Source organism: Fukomys damarensis, unplaced genomic scaffold (assembly GCF_012274545.1).
Source record: "Fukomys damarensis isolate Sample0158 unplaced genomic scaffold, DMR_v1.0_HiC HiC_scaffold_27, whole genome shotgun sequence".
In the NCBI taxonomy this organism is placed as follows: Eukaryota; Metazoa; Chordata; class Mammalia; order Rodentia; family Bathyergidae; genus Fukomys; species Fukomys damarensis.
Genome location: NW_022900939.1, coordinates 17,045,469 through 17,070,468, shown reverse-complemented (window position 1 = coordinate 17,070,468; position 25,000 = coordinate 17,045,469). Strand labels below are relative to the sequence as shown.

The following is a 25,000-nucleotide window of genomic DNA, read 5'->3' as shown; positions in this document are numbered from 1 at the left end:
AACAGGCGGTCCGAACCATTATCTCCATGATCAAACAGTATAACCATCTAGGATATATCCAAGAGGGAGAGATTATTATAGTAGAAGTGTTATATACTAATGGATATGGTAATTGGAATATTTTTGCAAAAGGAAATAGAATTACACCAATTGGCTTTTATTGTAAAAGATTTCCATGGTCAGAAAATAAATACTCTCTTTTTGAGAGGACCATCTGGGCTACATATGAGGCTTGCAAGGCTATACATTCCTTGATTAAGAACAATGAAACCATCATTAGGACCGAGATGCCAATCATGGATTGGATCAAAGCTCCAGGTGAGGCCTGGGTAGGACTTCCGATTGAACCCAAGGTATTGCATTGGAAATGGTACTTGGCAGACTTTATAAAACATCATCAGGTTACATCAAAGGGACGAATCTCACAGTCCTCGGACGCGATACTGCGTTCAGGGGGTGGATCGTCCAATGATGACCAAGCCTGGTTAATCCCACCAGATCTAATCCCCAAGAAAAAAGAAAAAGAAGAACGACAGCCAAATATTGGCACATGGGGAACAAAGGAGTATACTGCCTCAGTACCCAATGCCTGGTTCACGGATGGCTCTTCCACTACCGTAAATAACAAAATATCTTGGAAAGCTGCAGCCTATAGGCCAGAAGATGGTAAGATAATCACTGACCAAGGCACAGGAAAGTCTGCACAGCATGCAGAAGTACTTGCAGCATTATTAGCAGCTAGGCAAACTAAATTAGAGAATAAAAGAGTGTTACACTTGTACACCGATTCATGGTGTGTAGCAAATGGAATTGCTGTTTGGTCAGGGAAATGGAGAAAGACCTCTTGGAAGATCAATGGTAAAGATATATGGTCAATTGATGCATGGAAAGAATTAGATGAATTAAGTAAGGAGATAAAAATAATAGTATATCACGTAGATGCTCATACTTCCAAAAAAGATGATATGCATAAATATAATGATGTAGTAGATAAGTTAGCAAGTTTACTGAGTAATATTAAAATTAAGAAAACTTATAAGATTGAGGATATTGATCCTCTTAAAAAGCGAATTAAAACAGAATATAAAATAGTACCCAAAAAAGAGGAACTCAAACCAACTATTGAAGTTGGCTTGAGAGAAATTCAAGCTCTCCATGAACAAATGGGACATATAGGCACCCATGCATTGAAACAATGGATGGACCAAAGACATATTGATGTCTCTTGGCAAAAGATTAGACAAGCAATTAAACAATGCAATGGTTGCCCAAATGATAGACTGAGATTTAATCACAATTACCATGGAAACATTGGAAGTAAGAAAGGATTTAATTCCTTAGTACAAATAGATTTTATTGGACCTTTAAAGAAATATAAGAATTTATATGCATGTACTATGGTAGATGCAACCACAGGTCTAGGAATGGCCAGGGTTGGCACCAAACCAGACCAACAAACTTGCATTCTAACCATATTACAATGGAGTGCACAATATGGAACTCCACAGATAATACAATCAGATCAAGGATCACATTTCACTGGAAAATTAACACAGAAATGTGCAGAAACATTAGGAATTATGTGGGACTTTCACCAAAGCTATAACCCTACTTCTGCTGGAGCGATAGAAAGGTGGAATGGTTTGCTAAAAACACAACTGATGCATAGAATAGGTGAAACTCTATCGAAGGCAATTTTATGGGCCACGTTAGAGTTAAACCAAAGACAGAGATTACATAGAAAGAGCCCCATAGAAGAGGCTATAGCTTACTCCCAAGTGATAGAATACCCACAGGAGGATAATAGAAACATAATCAGACCACATATTTGTGTTCACAGGAGCAAAAAGGACGATACCATACACAAAGCTGAGGTCGTCGCCCCTGGACCCGGAAATAATATCTGGATAACCCAAGGTAAGGGCGACCTCAGACTCACTAGACTAGAGGACATATCATAACATGAGATGCACTCGGACATGCATGCATTCACTAGGGCTCACACTTCTATTCCTAGCCATAGCCATATGGGTAGTAGGACCCATAATGACAACATACTTAAGTGCGTGCGAAATTTTCAAAAACCAAACTGTAATAATAGGAAGGATAACAAATTTTACAATATGCTCTTGGTCATTTCCTTCATTATTTTAACAAACCTTATTACTGGCTGCGAAACTACTTCTAGTAGTCCTACAAAAACTACCTCGAGTCCTACTACCAAAGGCATTGACTTCAAAGAATTACCGATTAAAAACATTACAAACAGGTGGCCACATTATTGGAAGGATTTTAGAGATTGGACTCACATAACTAGTACTTTCTACAGCTGGTGGCAAAAATATGCACATTGCATAGAATATGCTTGGTATGCAAATTGTGAGGAGTATAGGAAGGCTACTAAGCCATCGTACCACTATAAAACCTTCATGAGTATGATGTCAGATGATGAACCTACAAGTTTAGATGAACCAAACCCAATCAAATGTCACAAGATAGAATTTTGGGGAAATAAGACAAGTCATATGGCCATATATGCCACTGCATGGAAAACATGGGAAAATTTGAAAATGACACAAGTTAAATTTAATAATAAATATGAAACCATGATTATTACACCATCATGGGAAGGACAATTAGATGCCCTAGTGTCACAGACATTCACATGTGGATTAGGAATGAACACAACCTATACTAGACAATGGTTCGCACCTATGATATATCAGTCCTGGGAACCATTAGAGTTCGCTGAATACAATCGCAGCACAGGAGAAATAGAGGAAATTGACTTTGCAAAAGAGGGAATTGACTTTGATTATGATTTAGATTCAGATTTAATTTCAGATGACAGAGGAACTAATGGAAACTCTAGTGGAAACTCTACTGAAGATGGTAGTGGAGACGATATGATTGATGTTAGTGATATTAGTGATGAAGACGTAAAAGCAATGATGCAACCATTGAATATTACGAGAAAGGACAAAAACTTCCAGATGGAGATAGAACCATGGTTAATATCTAAAGGAATACCACATTTACCCCCACCATGGGGTAATAGATGCCCAAATTCTTTCATGGAGGAATTAAAACAGAATAAGAGTGAGGTTTTGAAACATTCTATATTGTGTGTAGCAGATTTCCCAAATCTTCCATTCTATGGGAATCTAACACCAGTGAACATTTCAGGATCACAGTATAAGCAGGCCGTTCCCAAGGCATTCACTACAGAAGCCTGGGAATGGGCCGATTGGTCAAAAATATTACCCTTAGGTGTAGAACATTGGAGACAACCAATATTATTGACAAATATTTTACCACAACCATGGACACTTAATCGACAAGAAGCATCTTGGAACACTTGCCTTAAGCCTTCGCACATATGCAACATAACAATTCAGAATAGTTCAAACTGCCTCATATGGACATGTATCTACTATCCTGTTGAGATAACCTTTATTGGAATAATGGGCTCCAATACTGATACCCAATATGTGAAGACATTTCTTTGGCCCCACACCATTCAGAGAAAGAATGGCAGCAATACGGCACATTATTGTGAACATAGTAATAACACAGCATTATTTCTGGAATATAAAGAAATTAACAAAACCCTATTTAAGAATACAGATGGCAAATGGATATATACTGGCACAGACAAACCTTGGAAATTGAGATATCAGATAAATGAAACACAACTAGCTCATTTAGCCAAATTCAAGTATTACAAATGCAAGGACCCTATACAGCCTTTGCCAAAAAAAATTCTTAAACAACCAGAGCCTTTTTGTGAAACAGCTCGTTTCTTATGCTCACATCATATGGCAGGATTAGATGAATTCCCTATTCCGTATGATGTAGACTTTAATTTTACTAACATTATCAGGAAAAAGGAAACAGTACAGGAACCCGTCTCTCTAGGTAAAAGTATAACCATAGCAATTCATAAACCAGCCGTTAACATAACAGATGCAGTAGAAGAAGTAAAATATACATTACCCTTAATAGAAGACTTAAACCCAACATATTCATTTACAGTTGAAGGAGTAAGGAATCTCCTAAGTGGAGATAACATAAGAGCTTATTACAAAACAGGAATAAATAGATCCATACAATGGTTTAGGACATTAAATATATCCACAAATCAAGGCTTACAACTTCGCCACACAGGTTTTCCATACTATTTCTCAACATGGGGATTGGACCCAATAATACAAAAATGGAATAAGATAGAATGGATAGCACATGCTCCAAGAGGATTAAATACAACCTTTATGTTAGATTGGGACACAATAGATTATCTCCCACTTTCACACACAATATGGCCAGACAGGAAACCATATCAAGGGAAATTACTGGACAGAGGTGGAATTACACGCCGAATATCAGAAAATGTAACAAAAACCTATAAACTCTATACAGCACACTTTCCACAAGGCTATATATATCCACCACCAAGTAATAAATCTACAGTGGTGGAGGCACCTATGATTGTGCCAGACATGCAAACACCTGCTAAGTTGATACTATTCCCTAGAATTAGGAAAGTACAACTAAAGATAGATTTACAGACTTTAGCACCACCTCCAAATTACTGCACAGACTCTACTCCAACATACGGCCTGCAATACACAACACCTTTAAAGACAGGTAGGAAACCTTTGCAATTATTAGCCGTAGGAGCTTTCATGGCAGGAGCACTTTTAGGAGGCATTATGGGAGGTGGAGTATCTGCAGCAATGATACAACCAATTAAGGCAGAACTAAATCACATCCATAAGTTAAACAGACAAGTTTCAGAAGCAATAGCAGCAATTTCAAATTCATTGGATGCTCTTAACGTCCTCAACCAACAAATGAGAGCAGAAATGGCAATTTTAGAGCAAGAACATAAAATGCAACAAAGAGCAACACAAGAACAAATTTTAAGAAATCATAATGAATTAATGTGTGTGCAATATAAGATGACTCTGGACAAAATGACTAGGGAATTGGATACATTGTTTATAACAGGTCTAGGTAGAAGAACACCAGAATTCCAAACATTACTTAACCCCACTGCAAATAGCTTTTGTGAAGAAGGTCTATGTACCTTAAACGTTTTACAGGTTTTTATAGATAATGCTTATGCCGCTTACCATACAAGACCAATTCCACAGGTATGGAAAACAAAACTGGATCCATGGAATTCATTGAATGCACGATGGATAACACCAATAGATCATTTCCTTTTTATAACAATCAATGGCACACCTGCATACGTACCTCAGGAAGAATGCTATAGTCTAGGCACTAATGTATTTGTATATCCACATATGCCTCAGACTAAGTTAACAGAAACAAGACTAGCACCAACAACAATGACAGAAACAATACAATCCATGGGCGATTGGACATTCTTAGTATGTGTTAATAATTACACATCAATAAATTGTACAAACTTGGATACTACCACTTATGATGATGTTATTACATCACATGAATTGCCAGTAGGTTGTTGGATGGTACATAATTGCTCAGTTTTAACAAAAGGAAATGAGACTTTGGTAACAGAGATTTCCATACAATCCACACACTTATATAGTACACCTAAATTGTTCTTAGAAGACCTAGAAAAAGACCATTATAAAGAATTCATAAAGAAAAATCAGGAAATACAAAAGATATCAGAACATAATCAGAAACAATTAGAGTCCATACACAGAAAGATTATGAATGCACAACACACTCTAACTAGATCAAACCAGGAAATACATCAGCTAGTAGGATTGATACGGACAAATACGGTCATTCCTAAGTCATGGAATCAGGATATGAAAAAATGTTCATTCTTTGATTTTCTAGCTAGACTAATACAATTAGACTTTACTTGTACACCACTATATCATTGGTGGGAATACTTCAAAGAAGCATTATATGTTGTATCCATGGTGTTTCTCTTAGTTGTCTTTCTCAGATTGCTACTCAGAATCTTCAGGAAACGAAGACATGCCAAGGTCAAGGAAAAATGGAAATCCCTCGCGAAGAAAATGTGATCTCATGCAACCAAATGGACCAAAAATTGTGTTACTACATTATTACAAATTGCATTGCCATACGCTTCATGATCTATTATATAATATGGGATTATTACCTAGAGAATTTAGAAATATCTTTGATTGCCATTTTTGCATAAATAGATTCTCTAGTCGATTCTTGTCTGGCATAAATAAGGATGATAGATTATTGCTTCTATTACAACATTTTCTGTTACATAATGAAAGATGGATAGAATCACACCCGATTGAAAGATTCTTACACATTCTTGCAAGTCTGATCTCTTGCTATATATGCAAGGGAACATATCCAAACTATATGCTATGCAAGAATTTAATTAGACATCGACCAGAAGAAGCTCAACAACTTCTGGAAGGTGATTGGTATTGTAGAAACTCACAAGAGTCGCTCTATATTCCAGGATCTTTACAATCATGGTGTATTAGAACATTACTAAAACCAGTTTTACAAGGATTGCTTTTTGAATATAATGCTTATACAACTTGGTATGAAATGAATAGAAAATATAGAAGAATGAAAAACTTAAATATACAAAAAGGGTTACATCGACATATTATGTCAGTAACTGAGTCCACAGGATTTCGACGCTATGACTTTGTAAACCCCCGTCTTGCGGACCTCTGAGATTCCCCATGTATATAAGGGGAGGATCAATAGTGACACCTTTCATGTTGACATCATTTCAGGTGTCAGGGGGTGGAATGTAGTGAACATGTAAAACATAGGATTTTGTGACCCACAAAAAGCAGAATTAAGCAAAGTAAAACTAGAGTGAAATTAAGTGAGACTTGATAGCTGACAGCTTGGAAGCTGACAGCCTGGATGCTGAGTGTTAAGACAGATAAGAGTTTGCTGTGACATGTGGGGAATTCCCCCCCCCGACCGTGTGCCGTGACACATGACTGCTGTGACATAAGATTAAGAGTTTGAAGTAAGGTAATGCGAGTGTTGAGGAGTTAACTTAGATAGAGCATATGGATGTATTAGATTAGAAATGACTTAAAGTATAAAAGGAGAAGACTACAGACAGATGACGTCGCTTGACGACTCCGTCAAGATGACCTGCTGAAGCTCTGCCCGAGACGCAGGAGCTTCCAGACCTGGAACAGAGGATCTGCATCCCTGCTCTGTCCGAGATGCTGACACGCTGTACCTGATCCTGACTGCCGAAACATCGAAGTCGCAGCTCGACCCTGCGAAGCCTGAGACCAGACTACATCTACCAGGTCGTATGCCCTCACCTATAGCATGATAGCATTTATGAGTGTGTTAGAGATATTATGGGCTGGCATTATTTCTGGATTGCGCTGGCAATTGTAGTTGTATCCTTTGTGTGGGCTTGTATTTGTATTGTTAATGAGAGTAAAAGCATTGATCAAAACGAAACCGAATTGGCAATCATTGATGCGCTGACCCGTGATCCCGAAACGCAAATCGGTGCTCGCGACACTATGTCATGTGAATGAATGAATACACTCACATTCTGTGGGAGTCACATCGGGTCCTATTAATATCAGCCTTTTATCTATATGGCTTATACGTTTGGTGTGACTTGGGAGGTCCAATTGCCTAGAATTCTGGCATTGGAGTTTGCCTCCTTTAACCTGAGGTGTTGTCCACACACACACACACACACACACACACACACTCAAAAAACTGTATTAATCCTTAATAAGTCAGTGAGAAGTATTAGTGTAACAGATCTTTCTCAAATTAAAATGGGCTGACAGCAGGATTGGATGAGAAGAGATAAAGGACAAGCATGTAGGGGCCCTGGGGTGAGGGAAAACAATGAAAAAAGAAAAGAATGCTGAGAGCCAAAGGCAATTTTCCTTTTTGTTTCTTTTTTCTGACTTTTCTAGGTAAGGCTTTTAAGATATAGGCAAAGAACTAATCTGTTTATGGTCTAGAGCCTAAACAGCATGGAGTTCTAGGTAAGTAAGTACCAAACCATCTCTCAACCATCTGCCTTTATCTACACAACTAGACTTTTCAAAGTCAAAATAGACCTGAGAGATCATCCGACTTTATCCTCATCACTTCACAGATGAAGGCATTCCAATCCAAAGCGATTAAGTATTTGGCCCAGGGTCTCAGAAGAAGTCCATACTAGGGACTCAGGTAGGTTGGGTGCCTAGCATGCCCAAAGCCCTGGGTTCTAACCCTAGTAGCTCAAAAACAAGTCCAAACTAGATCAGGACGCCCTGTCCAACTTCCCAGAAACAACAAGCAGTTGTGCTCCTACTAATTACTCCACAGCTTCATTTAGAATAAGTCACTCATTTTCAGAAATTGAAAGTTAGCCACAAACCAGATCTTAAACATATATTTTATCAAAGGATACTCACAGAGATAATTTCGCATGCATTGTAAAGAACATAAAAGCCCACCACATTACCAAATAAGCTACAAATTAAACTGAACGCTAATTTAGGGATTCTATGGTTCATGGTGGCATATAATTCCCGTTTGAGATCTCTAACAGGCGGCCGGGGTTCCCAGACAGGCTTTCTCGGAAGCACAGCCCTGCTTACCTTCTTCTGGCGCATGCCTGAAGTCCTTTAGCTTTCTTGTGCGAGGAGGAAATGCTAAGGTAACTATGGGCAGTTGGCTAAGTAGAATCAGAAGTGTAAACATAGTCTAGCAGCTGTCAAACAAACTAAAACAAAGGAAAAACAAAAAACAAAACACAAAACACATCAAAAAAAGTCCCTGGCTCAATAGTTTTGAGTTTCGGTGGGAACTGAGTCACCTGACCTGTTGTACCCAAAACCACCGCGCGAATGCGCCCCAAGCACGGTTTCGTTTCGGGGAAAGTGGCCCCCGAGAGCGTGTCCCCACGCCCAGACTCTGCACAGTGCGGATCGGACACTTTCCTCTTTGTGTTGGGGTCCGATCCCACCCAGGCCGGGTACCTGCATCTCCCCGCACATGTTGCAGCAGCCCCTGGATCCGAGCCCTATTGTTTAGACGCCCCAGAAGCCGCAGGCCCTAGGTCTCTGGCGCCCCCCTAAGTCTCGGAGACAATCCGGAACCGTGCGCCCTGCTGCCCGCGCCAGCGGTGGGGAGCAGGGCGCGTCTGCCTGGGGACACCCTGTGGCGCTGCTCCTCGGAGGGTCCCGGCTCACCTGCGGCTGGCAGATCTCCGCCGGCGTCTCCCGGCTTCTGTCCCAAGCCCTGCGTGAGCCCGGTCTCCGGTCACGAGCTACGATTCCGCCTTAGTGACGCGGCTGGATTTGTGGGGCTCGCTTCTAGAGCCTGCGTTTCGCTGTATTTCAGCTCTCAGGGTTAAGCAGAACGCCAGCCGACCGCTGGAGGTTTTTCTCTTTGAGTTGCATCAAGTTAGGGGTCACTTTAGGTCAATTATTCTCAAAGAGTTGTCCAGAGACGAGAAAAAAATACACGTCAGAAGAGATACACTTTGTTAGTAATAGGAAATAAGAACTGACCTGAAAATTAAGCAGTTTGATTAGTTCTCAAATAGTGGTTCACCAGTCCAGTGTCTCCAAAATCCTTTCTCCAAGGGATCTCTGAGGTCAAAACTACTTCCAGGCCCAATACGGTGATGCTCGCTTCTAAGGTCAGCTGGATGAGGCAAGAGGATCTTCCCCAGTTCGAGCCTAGCAAGGCTACGTACTGAGTCCAAGGCCAGCCTGAACTAAGTATCGAGACCCTGGAGAGAGATAGAGATGAGAGAGAGAGAGAGAGAGAGAGAGAGAGAGAGAGAGAGAGAGAAAGAGAGAGATGATGTGATTTGACCTTTTCACTTTCGCATACAGTGGAATTTTCCCAAAGCTATTTGACCTGTAATGACGTCATCACTCTGCTGACTGATAAAATACCTGCAAGCCTATGCTTGTGTTTTATCGTATTTCAATGGCGGCAGGTCTAAAGTATCAACATGTACATTTTATATAGAGATTTATATAATTAACAAAATCTGCTTCTTCCCTTGTTACTTCTGTACTTATATTAGCTATCTTTGGCCATATCTATCGTGATAGTTATTATGTCACTATTCTCAGAGAGATAATTACCTTGAAGTCTTGAACTTTTCATTGAGTTTATATGGGAACAACCAAATAAAATAAGTACTCAGTGCTATCCTGATTTGAAATATTTTGGAAATTTATGTTTTACAATGTTACATGGAATGTAACATGATATAATTTACATAAGAGGCTAAAGAGTAGGAAGGGGTCCCTGAGATTAGAGTCTGAGAGCTGCCACACAAATGATGAAGGTACTAAGTAATGTTCACATCCCAGTTGAACAAAAAACAGGAGACATTGTCAACAGAACACAAATTCTTCTGAGTATTAATTTAGTCTATTTGAGGCACAAAGCCGTGAGAATAGGGAGATAAGCATCACAGCCTTCCTTCTAGAGAACTGTTTCTGGCTGAGATCTGTATCTAAGAATGTGGGCCTGTGAAATCCTGAAGGGCAAAAACTAACTCATTCATCTTTTGTATTATCCATAGTACTGAGCAGGGCGCTTTTTACCTTATTTATGCTCAATACATTTTCAGGAGGCAGAAGCAATTTATTCTCAGGTAGGAAAAGTGTTTCTTGCTAATAAGGAGGGAGGCAAAGGGTCAAACGCCTCATGCTATGAAATCAGCAGATGTGAATTTTGATGAAATTCCTTGATAGAATGAGTCCACCCACATATCTGGATATTTGGATCAAAACAAGTGAGGCTTTGTGCTTACATCAATATCAGGGCTTACAGATTGTGAGGGGAGGTGGATAGAAAAGTCAAAGTCTGTTTCTCAGTGGTGAATTCCGTCTCTGCATATTTCCCTGTAATATGGGTCCTAACAAGTGTTGCAGCCTTTGGCATGATGGTACACAAACTTTAACCACCATGGAACTGCAAGATACTTTAAGGCTAGCTGGCAAAAAGGAGAGAGAGAGGCGGGGGGAGAAAGAGATCAGTAACGTAATGTTCAAGGCTTCTGATTTTTTCTGTTTCCTTGCTGCATTCATTTATTTTGCTTTTATTTATTTTTTAAATTTTATCGGTACAATTAAGGTATACAATATAATGACATTCATGGAAATTTGCACATTTATGTAACCAATTGCTTTTTAAAGTTACAATATTTTGTGCCTTTTTTTCTCAAAGTATTTTAAGTGCTCTCACAGATAGTATTTCTCATTGAAACTGGGATATTGTGATTCACACTTCACACAGAGGGTTATTAAAGCAGGAAGTAAATGGGTAGCCTTTGGCCACATCTTAGCCCAGTTCTTGACTCTTTCAAGTACTTTCTTTGAGTTATTAAGCTGTGAAGGGTATTAGGTGAATTATTTTCTTTCAAATAAATAAGGAAAAATCAGAGCACTGTGACTAATGGACTTGGGTTAATGTGGTAACACATCTCTCAGTTGAGTACATAGCTACCCTCTTACCTGTGTGAATTCAAGAATGAATGGAAATTGGCTTTACTGTGTGGGCATGAAGACTGACTCAAGAATTGAGCCAGGAAATGGCAAAGTTTCAGCTATGAAGCACTGTAGCATAAGGTCGAGTCCACATCCTTAAGGACACTGATGAAAGTGTCATTAGATTACTCTGAACAGGAAAGTGGCTTTACTGAATTTAAATGTTTTTGTGACATTTTAGCTTTGATGATCCAACATCAATTATCTGCTATTATTACTGCTATGATCCCAGTGAAGTCAGCAAGTAGAAAATGAAAGTGTTATTCTTTAAGGTTACTAATATATCCATAATCTTTTGTTATTTTATCCATATTTTCAGGTTCATCAAACAAACAAACGGTTTAAAGATTTTATCTTTTTGTTGTTTTTCTTCTCTTTTTTTTTTTGTGTGAAGCTTTTGCTGTGTAGTTTAGCTTGGTCTTAAACTCATTATGTATACCAGGCTATCCTCAAACTCAAACTGATCTTCCAGTCTCAGTTTCCCAAGCGTTGGGCTTATGGGCATGGGTCACCATGTCTGGCCTAAACATTTTATCTTAAATCCCTCTTAGGAAACATTTGACAGAATTTATATTTAATTCTATCATTTCAGAACAGTGATTGTTAATAAAAATAATTACATAAAATCAAGAACAGTGTCAGAGGTCAATCTGATTTTCTCTCTCACCCTTGGTAGTGATAAGAACTTAAAGTTATGTTTAGAGACAGTCATCCTTATGGTCCTTACAGGACACATAGGAACTTGAATCAATGTGCTTCTCATCTGCCTCCAGGGGACTATGACAAGGGCTTGTGTCAGAGCTGGTCATAGAACTGTCATTCTGTTATAGAAGTTGGCATTCTTACAAGTAATATAATTCTACACTCATCAGACTTATTTTATCAATTTTATCATCACAGTCATACTCTCTGATTGTCACACCTTTCTGGCCTCCGTATGTCAACTCATATTCTCATGATGTTCTAAGTGAACAGATATTTTTCACACCTAAGTTCATTTAGCATTAGTTGCCAAACCATACTTTATATATATAGCATGTGTAAATGATAGAGAGAACTTTAGTAAATAATCTAAAAACTTACAAAATATTAGAAAAATGTAAAATGACTTCTGCCATCTGTAACAGCAATCTGCTTGGCTTAGTTCACAATTAACAGACACTGGAGGCATTGAGACAGTAAAATGGGACATCTGGCCTTATTCCTAACCTTGAAGACCCCATTCCTGTGCACTAGAATAGATAGCTAGGTGAATCTTAAGGTAAACTCCCTAACTACAAGGAATTGTTATATCTGGGCTAAAGTTAACTGTCTTGTCACTATAATTTGTACATGGGCAATGTGAACTGAAATATAACCATCTAAATGAGATCATGGCTGTAAAACCTATAAAAGAAGAAGCTGCAGCCCAGTACAGGGTCGATCAGTGGCACTGCTCTTAGTGTGATTGACATTTTGCTGGCAAAATAAAAACCTTTTATTATTTGACTTCCATTCTGCATCTCTGTGTGTGTGTCACTTACCAATTCCTTCTGCAACATAGAGGGAGTTTAAACAAATTATGCATTTCTACCTTTACAATTGATAGTGTTTGAGGATAACTGGTTGAGCCCAGTGTGATGGTGTGCATCTGTAATATCAGTTCCTTAGGAGGCTGAGGCAGGAAGATCTTGAGTTTGAGGCCAGATGGGCAACACAGTAAGTCTCTTAATACAAATCAAACAAACAAGTAAAAGAATCATTCATTATCTCCATGTCAGAGAAGGACAATAATGCAGTAGTGATTTTGCTGGTCCTACTTAAAGGCACACATTCCATGGAATTCCTGTTGGGAAAACTACAGGCCAGGATCCCTCTATTCCTCCTTTGGTGGAAGATAATCTTTTGTTATTTTATGTATTGCTATGGCTGGAAGCCGTCAAGTGGGCTGTTAACTGAGCTTTGAAATATAAAATGTGGATTAGCCATCATGTCTTTGCTGATGAGCACTAACGGCTTTAGTAAAGTTTATAAACTGTCCTTTGCTTCCTTCGTCAATACCTCTTGAGCCAGGAAAAGAATGTACTCGTCTTTGCATTTTTGCCACTTAGTGCCTCACCTGGCAGAGCAGGATTTCCTGATTACTAAGTGAATAAACCAATAAGTAAGTTCTGGTCTTAAGTATGCTTCTCTCTAACTGGATGACTGAGCAATCACTTCTCTGAATTTTCTTCTAAAGATTTTGCCTGGGTCCCATTTGACCCAGCTATCCCTCTGCTGGGTATCTTTACAAAAGAATTAAAAGAATCATACTGCAGTGATATATACACACCCATGTTTATAATAGTTTCTAATAGTAAAACTTGGGAACAGTCCAATTGCCCATCAACTGGAGACTGGATAAAGAAGACTGTGGTTTTTCTATAAAATGGAGTACTACATAAAGAACAAGAAACTAGAGACATTTATAGTTAAATGGATGCATATGGATGCCATACTCTTAAATGAAATAAGCAGGACACACGTGTAAATACCAAATAGTTTCTCTGGTATGAAAAACTGAAAGTGTAAATGAGGTTCAAATTGTATAATTGATAATGTGAAATAGGAAGAAAAAGTCTAAAGAAGTAGGGGAAGTGGGAAGGGTAGGGGAAAGGAAAGAGGGGAAAAGAAAAAAATATGAGAAAAGGAAAAAATAGAAACAAAGTCTTTGTAAATAAGGAAGGGTGGAGGAGGCGAAGGGAGGGCAGGGGAATAGGGAAAAAATAAGGACCAAGATACATCATGTAAAGGTACAAGATCCCAATGATGAATGTAACTGTACTGTATACCTAAAAAGCATCAATAAATTTAATGAAAAAATGATTTTCTCTGAATGAATGCTAAGATTCCTGCATAGCTAAACTTTTATGGTTCTTTGACAGTTCTTGATAATAGAAGTGTAAAGATGGGTCTGTTTAAATAATTTGTTAATTATTCTCAGTTCTGGACAGTCTTGAATTACTTGCTTTAGATAATTAGTGATTTATACAAAAGGAATTCAGTTATATTAAAATAGAAAATTTCACCCACGATTGTATAAAGGGTAAACTAATGAAAAAATCTCTCTCTTTTTTTTTTTTTCTTTTTCTTTTTTGGTACCGGGGATCGAACTCAGGTCCTTGTGCTTGAGAGGCAGGCGGTGGAACCACTGAGCTAAATCCCTGGCCCCTAATGGAAAATCTCTGTGGATGAAAGAGATATTGATGTTTCCTAGGCTAAGTGTCCTGGCACACACCTGACCTCCCTATATTTTGGGAAGCTAAGATGGGAAGATAATAAGTTACAGCCCAGCCTGGGCAACTTAGGGGCTTAGCAAGAACTCGTCTCAAAATAAAAAAGGCCTGTGAATGTAGCTTACTGCAATGATCCTGGGTTTAACCGCCCCCCGCCCCCAACATACACACAAATTTAGATTTACCTTCATGGGTCTCTATTCTTTCTCCTTTCTCTCTCTCTCTCTCTCTCTCTCTCTCTCTTTTCTTTCTTTCTTTCTTTTTTTCTTCTGTTTCTCATGGTCTTCTTACACTTGATTTACACTTCTTATTCCTCTTCATAAGATTTTAATAAGAAGAGATCCCACCTGTTCATTCTTTGTGCTAGTTCATGTGCAACTGAGGTGTTGTTCAGACTGGGCTAGAGTTTGTGATTCTTTTGCCTCAGCCCCTCAGGAGTGGTGGGATTATAGGTGTGCAGCACCATGCCTGGTCAACACGTATTAATTTTTTAAAACAATGGTTTAAAAGCAGCCTCTTGTTTTAATTAGCATTTTATTTTACATGTAATCAATGGCTAGTTATAGTTCTTTTTTTGAGTTCTTCACACATATTGTTTGTTGAAATGCATTTTAGCTAAGTTTAATTCCAAGATTAGATTTTTGTTTTTCTTTTCTTTTCTTTTTTTTAATTGAGTTTATTGGTACATTCTGGGGATACAGCACAGTTACTTTCATCATTAGGATCTTGTACCTTTACATGACAGGTCTTGGTTCTCATTTTCCCCCTTTTCCCTGCCCTCCCTTCACTCCCTCCAGGAATCTCTTTCTGAGGTGCCTCCCCCTCTCTCCATATTCAAACTCTTAAGAGACTCAGAAGCCCCAGAGAGGGCAGCAAGTTTTCCCAAGGAGCTGAGACCTAGCCCATTCTTGCTGCTGCTGTTCCTTCCAGTTACCATATGGTTACCAAGAGGTAACTAGAATGCACGTGGCAGCATGGGTGGGGAGGATCCCAAAGAATGCTGCAGGGTCCACAGAAGTTTCTAGAAGGAGAAAGATGCTTGATGGCAGTGGCTGGGGTCATCTGGGGGCAGCATCACACACCTGTCCCATGGCTGGGCTGGGGTGGCTCCCATGCTGAACTCCATGGACAGAGGCTCGGCATGGCCTCTGCATATTCCCGGGCTGCTCACAGCATGGCCATGTCCCGGAATCTGCACGGTGTCCAGGGCGGCAGTACAGTGGCCCAGTAAACAGAGCTCACAGCACTGCCTCTCTTCACCTGGACTTGCCATCCTTGCAGCAACAACTTGGTGGCTTCTTCATGGAAGCCCTCACACACGGGCCTGGCAAGAGGTGAGCAGGGAGGACATGTAAAAGCTCCTCGCCATGGTGGGCTGTGAGATACAGTCATGGCTGTGCTGGACAAGCCTCACCCTCACCCAGCCTCCACATCTACCTGCACCCACATGGGAGGCTGTGCAGTCTGCAGGCACCTGGGGGCTCAGCACTCTTTGCCCCCAGAGCAGCCTCTCTAGGGTAACAAGGGACAAATCAGGGAAGTCCCCCTCCTACTGCTCCTTTGTCTTCCTCTGTCTTCTCTCTGAGGTGCCCCGTAGGCTCACAGTTGAAAGTGTGGACCACACAGCTGTGCTCCTGGGAGGAGGCAGAGCTTACTGGGAGGAAGTGAGGTCACAGGGGCTTGGCTGGGACCAGGATGATGGGATCTGGCCTCTTCATGACTCTGCTTCCCAGGTGCTATGAGGTAAGGGGTCTCCTCCTCCAACACTCCTGCCATGATGTGCTGTGCTGCCCCAAGCCCACAGTGACCCTGGACTGAAACCTCTGCTGATGAATCTCAGGTGTCCTGCCACAGCCTGGAAAGCTACTAAGGCCACCATCTTGTGCCAACACTGTTGTTCCTCTCGTGGTGTCCCAGGCTGTCTTCCTCACTAGATGACAGTATGACCAAGAGCTGAGAAGTTCCAGGCTCGAATCTGACCCTGCCCTGTTCTCCCTGTACAAATCTGTGACTTCACTTCAGCCCTCCAGGAGTCATGCTCCCTCTCTATAAAATCTCAGTGATCCTGACAGCAGGAAGATGAGGAGCAGCCCTGGGCACCGAGCACTCTCAGAGAATCACGTGGGTCACTATGCTGAAGCTCTACTGATGTGCTGGTCACACGGCAGCGCTGTCCCTGGGTGCTGTCACCGAATCAGTCCTCAGCCAGCTGCTCTGGGGCAGAGGCTGGCTCATTTGATCCCTTGACTGTCTCCGTGTTCTGTTCCTAAATTACCCTCCTGCTCTCACCTGCACAAGCCCTCCACATTGGCCCCGCACCTCTGGTGTCTGCAGTGCCCGCACCACTGTCCTTGGCCCTGAGTGTCCCCAACATCTGTGCCATGAACAAATCTGCTCTACATTGCTGATGGCACATGGGTAGAAGAGAGGCTGAGTTTGTGAGACATCTGGAAGCCGACAGCCTTGGGCTGTGGCCGACTGTGTCCTGGATGACTGAGGAGGAGGCAGGGAGGCCACAGAGATGTTAGCTATGGGGCTCAGGGCCTTGGCCAGGTCCACTTAGGCTGAGGCATGGCCCTGGTCCTCAGGACTCAGCTGTGCTGACTTCTGGGCCAGGATGATCCATGGCTGGCACTGGGATGATGTAGAGATGCCGCCACACACCTCTCTGGTGACTGGGCTGGGGTGGCTCCCATTGTGCAATCAGCGGGCGGAGGATCAGTGTGGCCTCTGCATACTCCTGGGCTGCTCACAGCATGGCCAAGTCTAGGCTTCTACATGGTGGCCAGGGGAACAGCAGTGTCCCCGTCCTCAGAATAGGCAGGGCTGCTCTCTTCACCTGGGCTCACCATCCTTCCAGCAACTCCTCTGCAGCTCCTTGGTGGAAACCCTCACACAGGGACATGCGAGGAGATGAGCAGAGAGAAGTTCCTTACCACGGAGGATGTGGCTTCCTCCATGTGGCTGATCTGACATGGGTAGGACACCCATGTCCGCAGAGTTGTGTCTCATGGTTCTGTAATTGGGGCCACCTTGTTTCGGTGGTGCCCACAGGGTGGCAGGAAGCAGCAGCACAGGGCCCGTAGGCAGCCTGTGATGCTCCTCTTGAGAGCCTTCCAGTATCAATGCCCACTGTTGGCAGGGGCAGAGGTGGTTCTGGAGCAAGATCAGGGAGCTCCAAGGCCTGGCTGGCGGGACACACTGAGAATGGCAGGGTCAGGTTGGCAGAACATGCTGGGAGCGGCAGGTCCAGGCTGGGGGGACAGGCTGAGAGTTGGGGTCCTCTGGATGGTCATGGGTGGCTGGAAGCCTATGCCACCCTGTTCTCCTCGGGGCTTCAGTCCAGGGAATAAGCAGCCAGTACAGGAGACAGGCTCGCTGGCTGTCCAGGGGATGTGAGGTGAGACTGCAGGACTTGTCAGGCACCATGATGTTTCCTCTGCAGCCACATGCACAGTCTTCACTGGGTTTCTGAAGCCCAGCCCCTGGAGGGCCTGGCTCTGCAGCAACAGGAAGGTTGTCTCATGATTATACTCCTTCCTCCTCAGGGTGTCCATCACCGTTAGTGGGTCGAAATCCATCCCAGCCATACGGTTTAGAATTGCCCTCTTTGCAGGCACAGGGTACAGCTCAGGAGGACAGGGCAGCCGGATACCCTGGAGCCACCGGTGCTTCAGCACCTTCTGTGCTGTTGGTTGCATGCTGGGGTTCCGGTTCATGAGCTTTCTGATGAAGTATTTGGTATTCATGGAGATGAAGTCCGGGTAAGAGACAATCCCCAAAATGATATTTTCCATTATCTTGGATGGATCCTCATAAAAGAGACATTTCCCAGTAATCATCTTGTATAATATCATGCCAAGGGCCCAGATATCCAGGGTAGAACCTTCATACGCCTGGTACAAGATTCTTTCTGGAGACACGCCTGCTCCGGACCCAGCTGCCATTGCTCAAGAGTGGGGAGGCAGCCTGGGCCCTGATTCACTGCGGGAAGGAGAGACACGCCTGCTCCCGACCCAGCCGCCATCGCTTAAGCACTGGGAAGGTAGCCGCGCGGGTGCCCCTGAACCCCCATAAGCCCTCCCCCTGCACTCTCAGACCTCCTGACTGTGCCAGTCTTTGGACCCACTCTGCAGAGGCAGAGGTGGTCATCAAGGGTATTTTTCTGAGTTCCCAACTTTGAATATCTTTAAAGAAAGGGCGTGGGAAACCTGTAATAGAGCGTTATGGAGTTCAACCATTCAGGAGGTTGGGGAACTCAATCTGGGCCTTGCAGCCCGAGGTCAGTCAGCATCATGGGGTTCAGCCATCGGCTAACTGTGACCAGGGGACTTGCATCCTCGCTCTGTCTGAGCCATTAAATGATAAATACACTATATTGAAATTTTGTTCACTTCAGACATGTTCTGGACTGCTTATTGATTTCAATTTAATTCAAATGATTTAAGGGTGATAGACTAGTGACTACCACAGGTGGTCAGTGTCCAAGTTGTGCTTGATCTTAATGTGCTGCTGATTGTATCAGTTGGGATAAAGCATTGCGGATGATTTGATGAGCTGTTTCTCTGATGTTATGAAGATTAGAATGTCTGTGGGTCGTTAGAGACACAGAAGCTAGGGCGCAAATATATCAGGAAGATTTGGGTGATAACCCAGAGATTAAACCAAGGACAGTCCGACAACAAAAATAAAAATGAGAAAACACTTAAGCAAGATACAAGGACAGACTTCCAGTTCACCAATGGCAAACAGTAGGGCAAATGAGGATGAAAAAGGCCGATAGTGAACGACCAGGACACCCTGAACTCAAAGCACAGGAAGTAACAAAACAGATCAATCAGGCTCTAGAAAAATTCAAAACAGAAATAATTTCCCAGATAATCATAGAGATAGTGAGCAAAATGGAAGTCGCGATTCAAGACTCTAGAGCAGAAACTGACAAAAAAATTGATGAGCTCAGGACCACGATAGATGCCATGAAGGCCCAGCATAAGAAAGAAAAGGAAAAAATAAATGCCCAACCTAGGAAAGAAATGGAATCCATAAAACAGATTCACACTCCACTGAAAGTGTATGCAACAGAATAAAAGAATGCAAAGATCAGATATAGAAGATAAGATTGCAGTCAGTGACTATGAAAAGAGAGGTCTCTTAAAAACAGTAAGGGATCATGAGAAATGGATCCAACAACTCCTAGATGATCCAAAGAAGAATAACGTAAGACTGATAGGAATCCATGAAGCAGCAGGAGAAAATACAAATGAGTTTAAAAAGCTGTTCACAGAATTAATGACAGAAAACTTCCCAAACAGAGGGGAAGAATTTGACATTCAGATAATTGAGGCGTATAAGACCCCAACTAGCTACAATCAAAAATAAATCTACACCTAGACATATAATAATCAAGATCCCAGAAACCCAACAGAAGAACAAAATACTACAAGAAGCAAGAGAAAAGAAACAAATCACATGAAAAGGAAAGCCCATCAGAATCACAGCAGACTTTTCAACACAAACCCTTGGGGCAAGGAGAGCCTGGAATGAGATATTTCAAGTACTAAAAGAAAACAACCTCCAACCTAGACTGAGGTATCCAGCAAAACTCTCTTTCAAAATGGAGGGGGAAATAAGACACTTCCACAATAAAGAACACCTGAGAAACTACATGAATACCAAACCAGCACTACAAGGAATTCTAAACAAGATCCTAGAAAAATACAATGAAGGCAACAACACCATGAGGCCCAACAGAGCAAATCAAATAGGTAAGGCAAGAAATTAAAAGGGGAAGGTGAAAAAGTAAAAAGAGTCAACAAAAGGCCGATAGCATGTCAATAATAAGTCAGTACATATCAGTTATAACCAGCAATGTCAATGGCCTCAACTCACCAATCAAGAGAAATAGACTGGCAAAATGGAATAAGAAGCAAAATCCAACAATATGTTGTATACAAGAAACACACCTAGTGCAAAAAGAAGCCCATAGACTGAAAGTGAAGATAGAAAACAATTTCCATGTGACAGGAGCCCAGAAAAAAACAGGAGTAGCAATCTTATTTTCAGACAAAGTAAATTTCAAACCAAAACTGATTCTAGTATTATTGATGTAGGATGGTACTGTATCATATCTCTATGAATGTAAAATATCTTATACCTGCTTTATGATACATAGTAGGGACCGTGCTCTACCAGAGCTACATTTAATGATATTACTCTAGAATGTTCTCTTTCCAGATGATGATTAAGATGCTAATAAAAAAAATGGTGCCAGGTACCACAACAGCAACAGAACTTTGCTGTTTTCTGGATACTGTTCTTTTCTTTGTTTCTTTTTGTTTTGTTTTGTTTTGTTTTTTGTTAATAGAATGTGCTGAATGTCTATAATTTTGTTCAGATGACTGCAGAACCTGGAAAAGCTGTTGCTGCTATCGATGCATAATATCATACTGCTATTATTAGTCTTTTTATATAAATATAAATATATATACATATATATACACATATATATATAAATTGAATTTTGGGAAACTTTAACAGTGCTGCCAATTTTGGAAAAAGTCATCCCAATTTACTGTGTTGAGTTGGCATTGTATAGAAATGGACAGCCATGTTGGTCTAGAAATGTTATTTTTTTTTATTCTTATTTTTAATTTTTTTTCCATGTATACAGGGATAACACATCATACTAAACATGTAAGGTCATATCTATGTGGGTTTGATTACAGAAACAAAGTATTCTCTAAATAATGAAAAAAAAAGAATAAGATAAGACTATAAGAGCAAGAAGCAATTTAAATATGTTCAGGGACCATTTTCATCTTCAGAATTAAGGATTATTTTAATGTTACATCACTGCCTTTTCTCTTTTACTTTCCTTTTTAGTTTTATTTTAGGATTCCCTATTTTTAATGTTCATACAGAGACTTCTTTAACTGAAATACCGAATAGTTTCTTTGGTGTGAAAAACTGTAATAGTACACAGGATCCTAATGAGATAATTAATAATGTGAAATAGGAAGTAAAGGGCTAAAGATATAGGGAAAGTGGGAAGGGTGGGGGAAAGGTAATAAGGGAGAGGAAAAAAATATGAGAAACTGAAAAAATGGAAATAAAGTGTTTGTAAATGGGGAGGGGAGGAGGGGGGGAAGAGAGGACAGGGACAAGGGGAAAAAATGAGAATCAAGACCTATTATGTAAAGGTACAAGATCCCAATAATGAATGTAACTGTATTGTATACCTGGATTGTACCAATAAACTCAATAAAAAGAAAAAAAAAAAGATTCTTTCTGGGGCAAAGTATGCTGCGTGCCACCAACCTCAGGCACCTCCTCCCCGGGGAGGAACCAGAATCCGAACCTGAAGGTGCATACCTTAGCATGGCCTTGGGTGTCAATCAAAACATTTTCGAGCTTGAGGTCCCCACGTACAATGCCTTGCTGGTGGCAACAATCCACCACTCCCAAGATGTCTCGGAAAATCCTCCAGGCATCCTTCTCCTGCAGCATCTGATTTTCTATCTGGAAGATCTCTAGCCCCAGGTTGACCTCCTTCACATATTCTAGGACCAGGTGTACTTTGTCCTTAGTTTCTATAACCTCCAGCAACTGTGTGATGCTAGGGTGTCGAAGGTCCTTCAACATCCCAACCTCCATCGTAATGTAGGCCGCTCGCACCTCTGCCTTTGTTAACTCCTTTACGGCGACCGGCATACGTGTGCCACGATGTCGTGCCAACATGCCAAAGCTGCCTTCTCCAATGAGGCCCAGCACATCATAGTTATCCTGGAGTCTGTATCTGTATGAGCTGGTCATGAGGCCCAGCCAGGATGTTCCCTCACTATGCTCACCATAAACACTGCTTGACCCAGTGTAACGATATCCTACACTCCCCATAGCAGCAAATCAATCACCAAATCTCCAACAATCTCCACCCAACTCTCAACAGTCTCCATCTACCCACAACAGACCCACCTGAGCCTTGGCCTTATATAGCTAACTGTTTTTCATTGGGCACATTGTATTCTTTGAATTTCTATAGGAGAATAAATTTCTACTTTATCTATGACTTGTCTTGTACACAAATAGCAATCAGTAGTTTAGAGAGGTTACTCAATTCATTTTACTTATGTACTTAAAGCCATATTAAATATTTTCCCTTTAAAAATATTCAACATCTTGATATCGCCTTAGGCATATTATAAAACATAAAGATAAGTAATAATATAATCACTTTAAAAACTTTTTTTCTCTCATTGAGTTTATTGGTACATTTTAGGTATACAGTACAGTTACATTCATCATTTGGATCTCGTACCTTTTCATGACAGGTCTTGGTTCTCCTTTTTTTCCCCTAGTCCCTGCCCTCCCTTCACCCCCTCATCCCCTCCCCATTTACAAATACTTTATTTCCATTTTTTCTTTTTCTCATATTGTTTCTTTTCCCTTATTACCTTTCCCCTACAATTCCAACTTTCCCTGCACCTTTAGCCCTTTTCTTCCTATTTTACATTGTCAATTATCTCATTAGGATCTTATGTACTATTATAGTTTTTCACACTAGGGAAACTATTTGGTATGTACACATGTGCAACTTATTTATTTCACTGAGGAGTATATCCTCAATATATACCCATTTTCCTATGAATGAATCTAATTTCTCATTCTTTATGGCTGAGTAGTATTCCATTTTACAGAAAAAACACATCTTCTTTATCCAGTCTCCAACTGATGGGCAAATGGGCTGTTTCCAAGTTTTAGCTATTACAAACTGTGCTGCTATAAACACAGGAGTGCATATATCACTGAATCACTTTTTCAATTATGCAAGTGGATTTACTAGGTCAGCTTGCAGTATCAGAGGCGGGAGAGTACACAATGAGAGCCTGTGTGCTAGAGCCAGAGGATCCAGCTGCTTGGCCTTATAATAACTTTAAAAAACCAAGATAAAAATCATGTAACATAAAATTCATCACTTTAATAATCTTTAAGTGTACCATTCAAGGGTTTTTATTCTATTCACAGTTATGTAAGCATCACCACCCTGTAGAACATTTTCATCACCCTAAAAAGAAGGCCCATCCTGGTTAATCAAAGCACTCCTCACTCTCTCTCTCTCTCTCTTCCCTGGCAACCACTAATCTACTTAGAAGTCTCTATGGATTTGACATTTTTTGGACATTTCATACAAATGCAATCATACAGTACGCGATCTTTTGTGACTGACTTCTTTCGCTTAGCATTATTTGAAAGTCTCATCCACATTGTAGCATGTATAAATACTCATGCCTTCTTCTGGCTGACTACTGTTTCTTTTTTGTTGTTCTGGTCCTGGGGATCGAACTCAGGACCTTGTGCTTGTGAGACAGGCAGCAGCACTGCTGAGCTAAATCCCCAGCTCTGACTACTGTTTCTTTGTGTGGTGATACCATATTTTATCTATTTATCAGTTGAATGGATGTCTCAACTCTAGTTATTACCAATGCAGTTATTTCCTATTTAACCTGTTTAGTGACTGTTCAGATTTACAACCTGCTGCTTGGACTTTTTTTGTACAGGTCTGTACATCTTATTTGTAGTGCCTCAAAGTCTTCTTTTGGTACAATACACCTTGGTTATGCAGTACTGTAATTTTTACTGATTGTGTTGTGCAGTATACTACTGTAGTTTTAGTTCTGTTGTACATCACAGTACTACATGTAAGAGTTATGCAGATAAAAGCAAAGTTACCAAGTTGGAGTTTCCTTTGACCACTTCTTTGTTCTGAATATTGTAAAGCACATACGATGCTATATTATACTATAGGCAGTTCCTCATTTAGCAACAAATTCATTTAACAACCTAGTCTCAGGAACTGAGCTGGGATGTCTACAATGAAATGACACAACCAGTGCTGAGAAGCAACTCAGCAATTCTGCAAGTGCAGACTCTGTTCTTCTTCTTCTTTTTTTTTTTTTTTTGGTACCGGGGATCAAACTCGGGTCCTTGTGCTTACAAGGCAGATGGCCGAACCGCTGAGCTAAATCCCTGGCAGACTCTGTTCTTAAAGCTCAGCATTGTCTCATCCACTGCCATGAACTTAATAAATGATTCACATCATGTGGTTGATTTATAAAGATACCATGGCCTGCGTCATTCTCTAATTGCAGACCTAATGTCTTCCTCAGTTATTTCTATATTTTACTTCTTGATTGTTTTCTAGATATATCCCTAATGGGCTCCCAAAAAATTCTGCTTTATTTATAA

At 40.9% G+C, this 25,000-nt stretch overlaps 2 protein-coding genes across 2 annotated transcripts; one reads left to right on the top strand and one right to left on the bottom strand.

The window, feature by feature from the left end:
* The first annotated feature begins 10 nt into the window (after positions 1–10).
* Positions 11–7,440, top strand: LOC104854215. Its single transcript, XM_010612652.3, has 2 exons — positions 11–1,917; positions 5,941–7,440. Exons 1-2 carry the CDS (start codon positions 27–29, stop codon positions 6,030–6,032), a joined length of 1,983 nt encoding a protein of 660 aa, XP_010610954.3. The 5' UTR covers positions 11–26; the 3' UTR covers positions 6,033–7,440.
* An 8,069-nt stretch (positions 7,441–15,509) lies between these two features.
* Positions 15,510–22,857, bottom strand: LOC117283539 (sperm motility kinase 4A-like). The gene is made up of 2 exons (XM_033756815.1): positions 22,027–22,857; positions 15,510–18,707 (listed from the first exon to the last, which is right to left on the bottom strand). Exons 1-2 carry the CDS (start codon positions 22,649–22,651, stop codon positions 17,926–17,928), a joined length of 1,407 nt encoding a protein of 468 aa, XP_033612706.1. The 5' UTR covers positions 22,652–22,857; the 3' UTR covers positions 15,510–17,925.
* Positions 22,858–25,000: the final 2,143 nt, after the last annotated feature.

Excerpts from the sequence above, each read along its gene's own strand:
- LOC104854215 (XM_010612652.3), top strand. The coding sequence starts at position 27 with ATGATCAAACAGTATAACCATCTAGGATATATCCAAGAGGGAGAGATT. Across the intron at positions 1,918-5,940 it reads TAATATCTGGATAACCCAAG|TTGTCTTTCTCAGATTGCTA; the intron begins GTAAGGGCGACC and ends TGTTTCTCTTAG.
- LOC117283539 (XM_033756815.1), bottom strand. The coding sequence starts at position 22,651 with ATGGGGAGTGTAGGATATCGTTACACTGGGTCAAGCAGTGTTTATGGT. Across the intron at positions 18,708-22,026 it reads GAAAGAATCTTTTTTTTTTT|CAATGGCAGCTGGGTCCGGA; the intron begins CTTTTTATTGAG and ends CCCACTCTTGAG.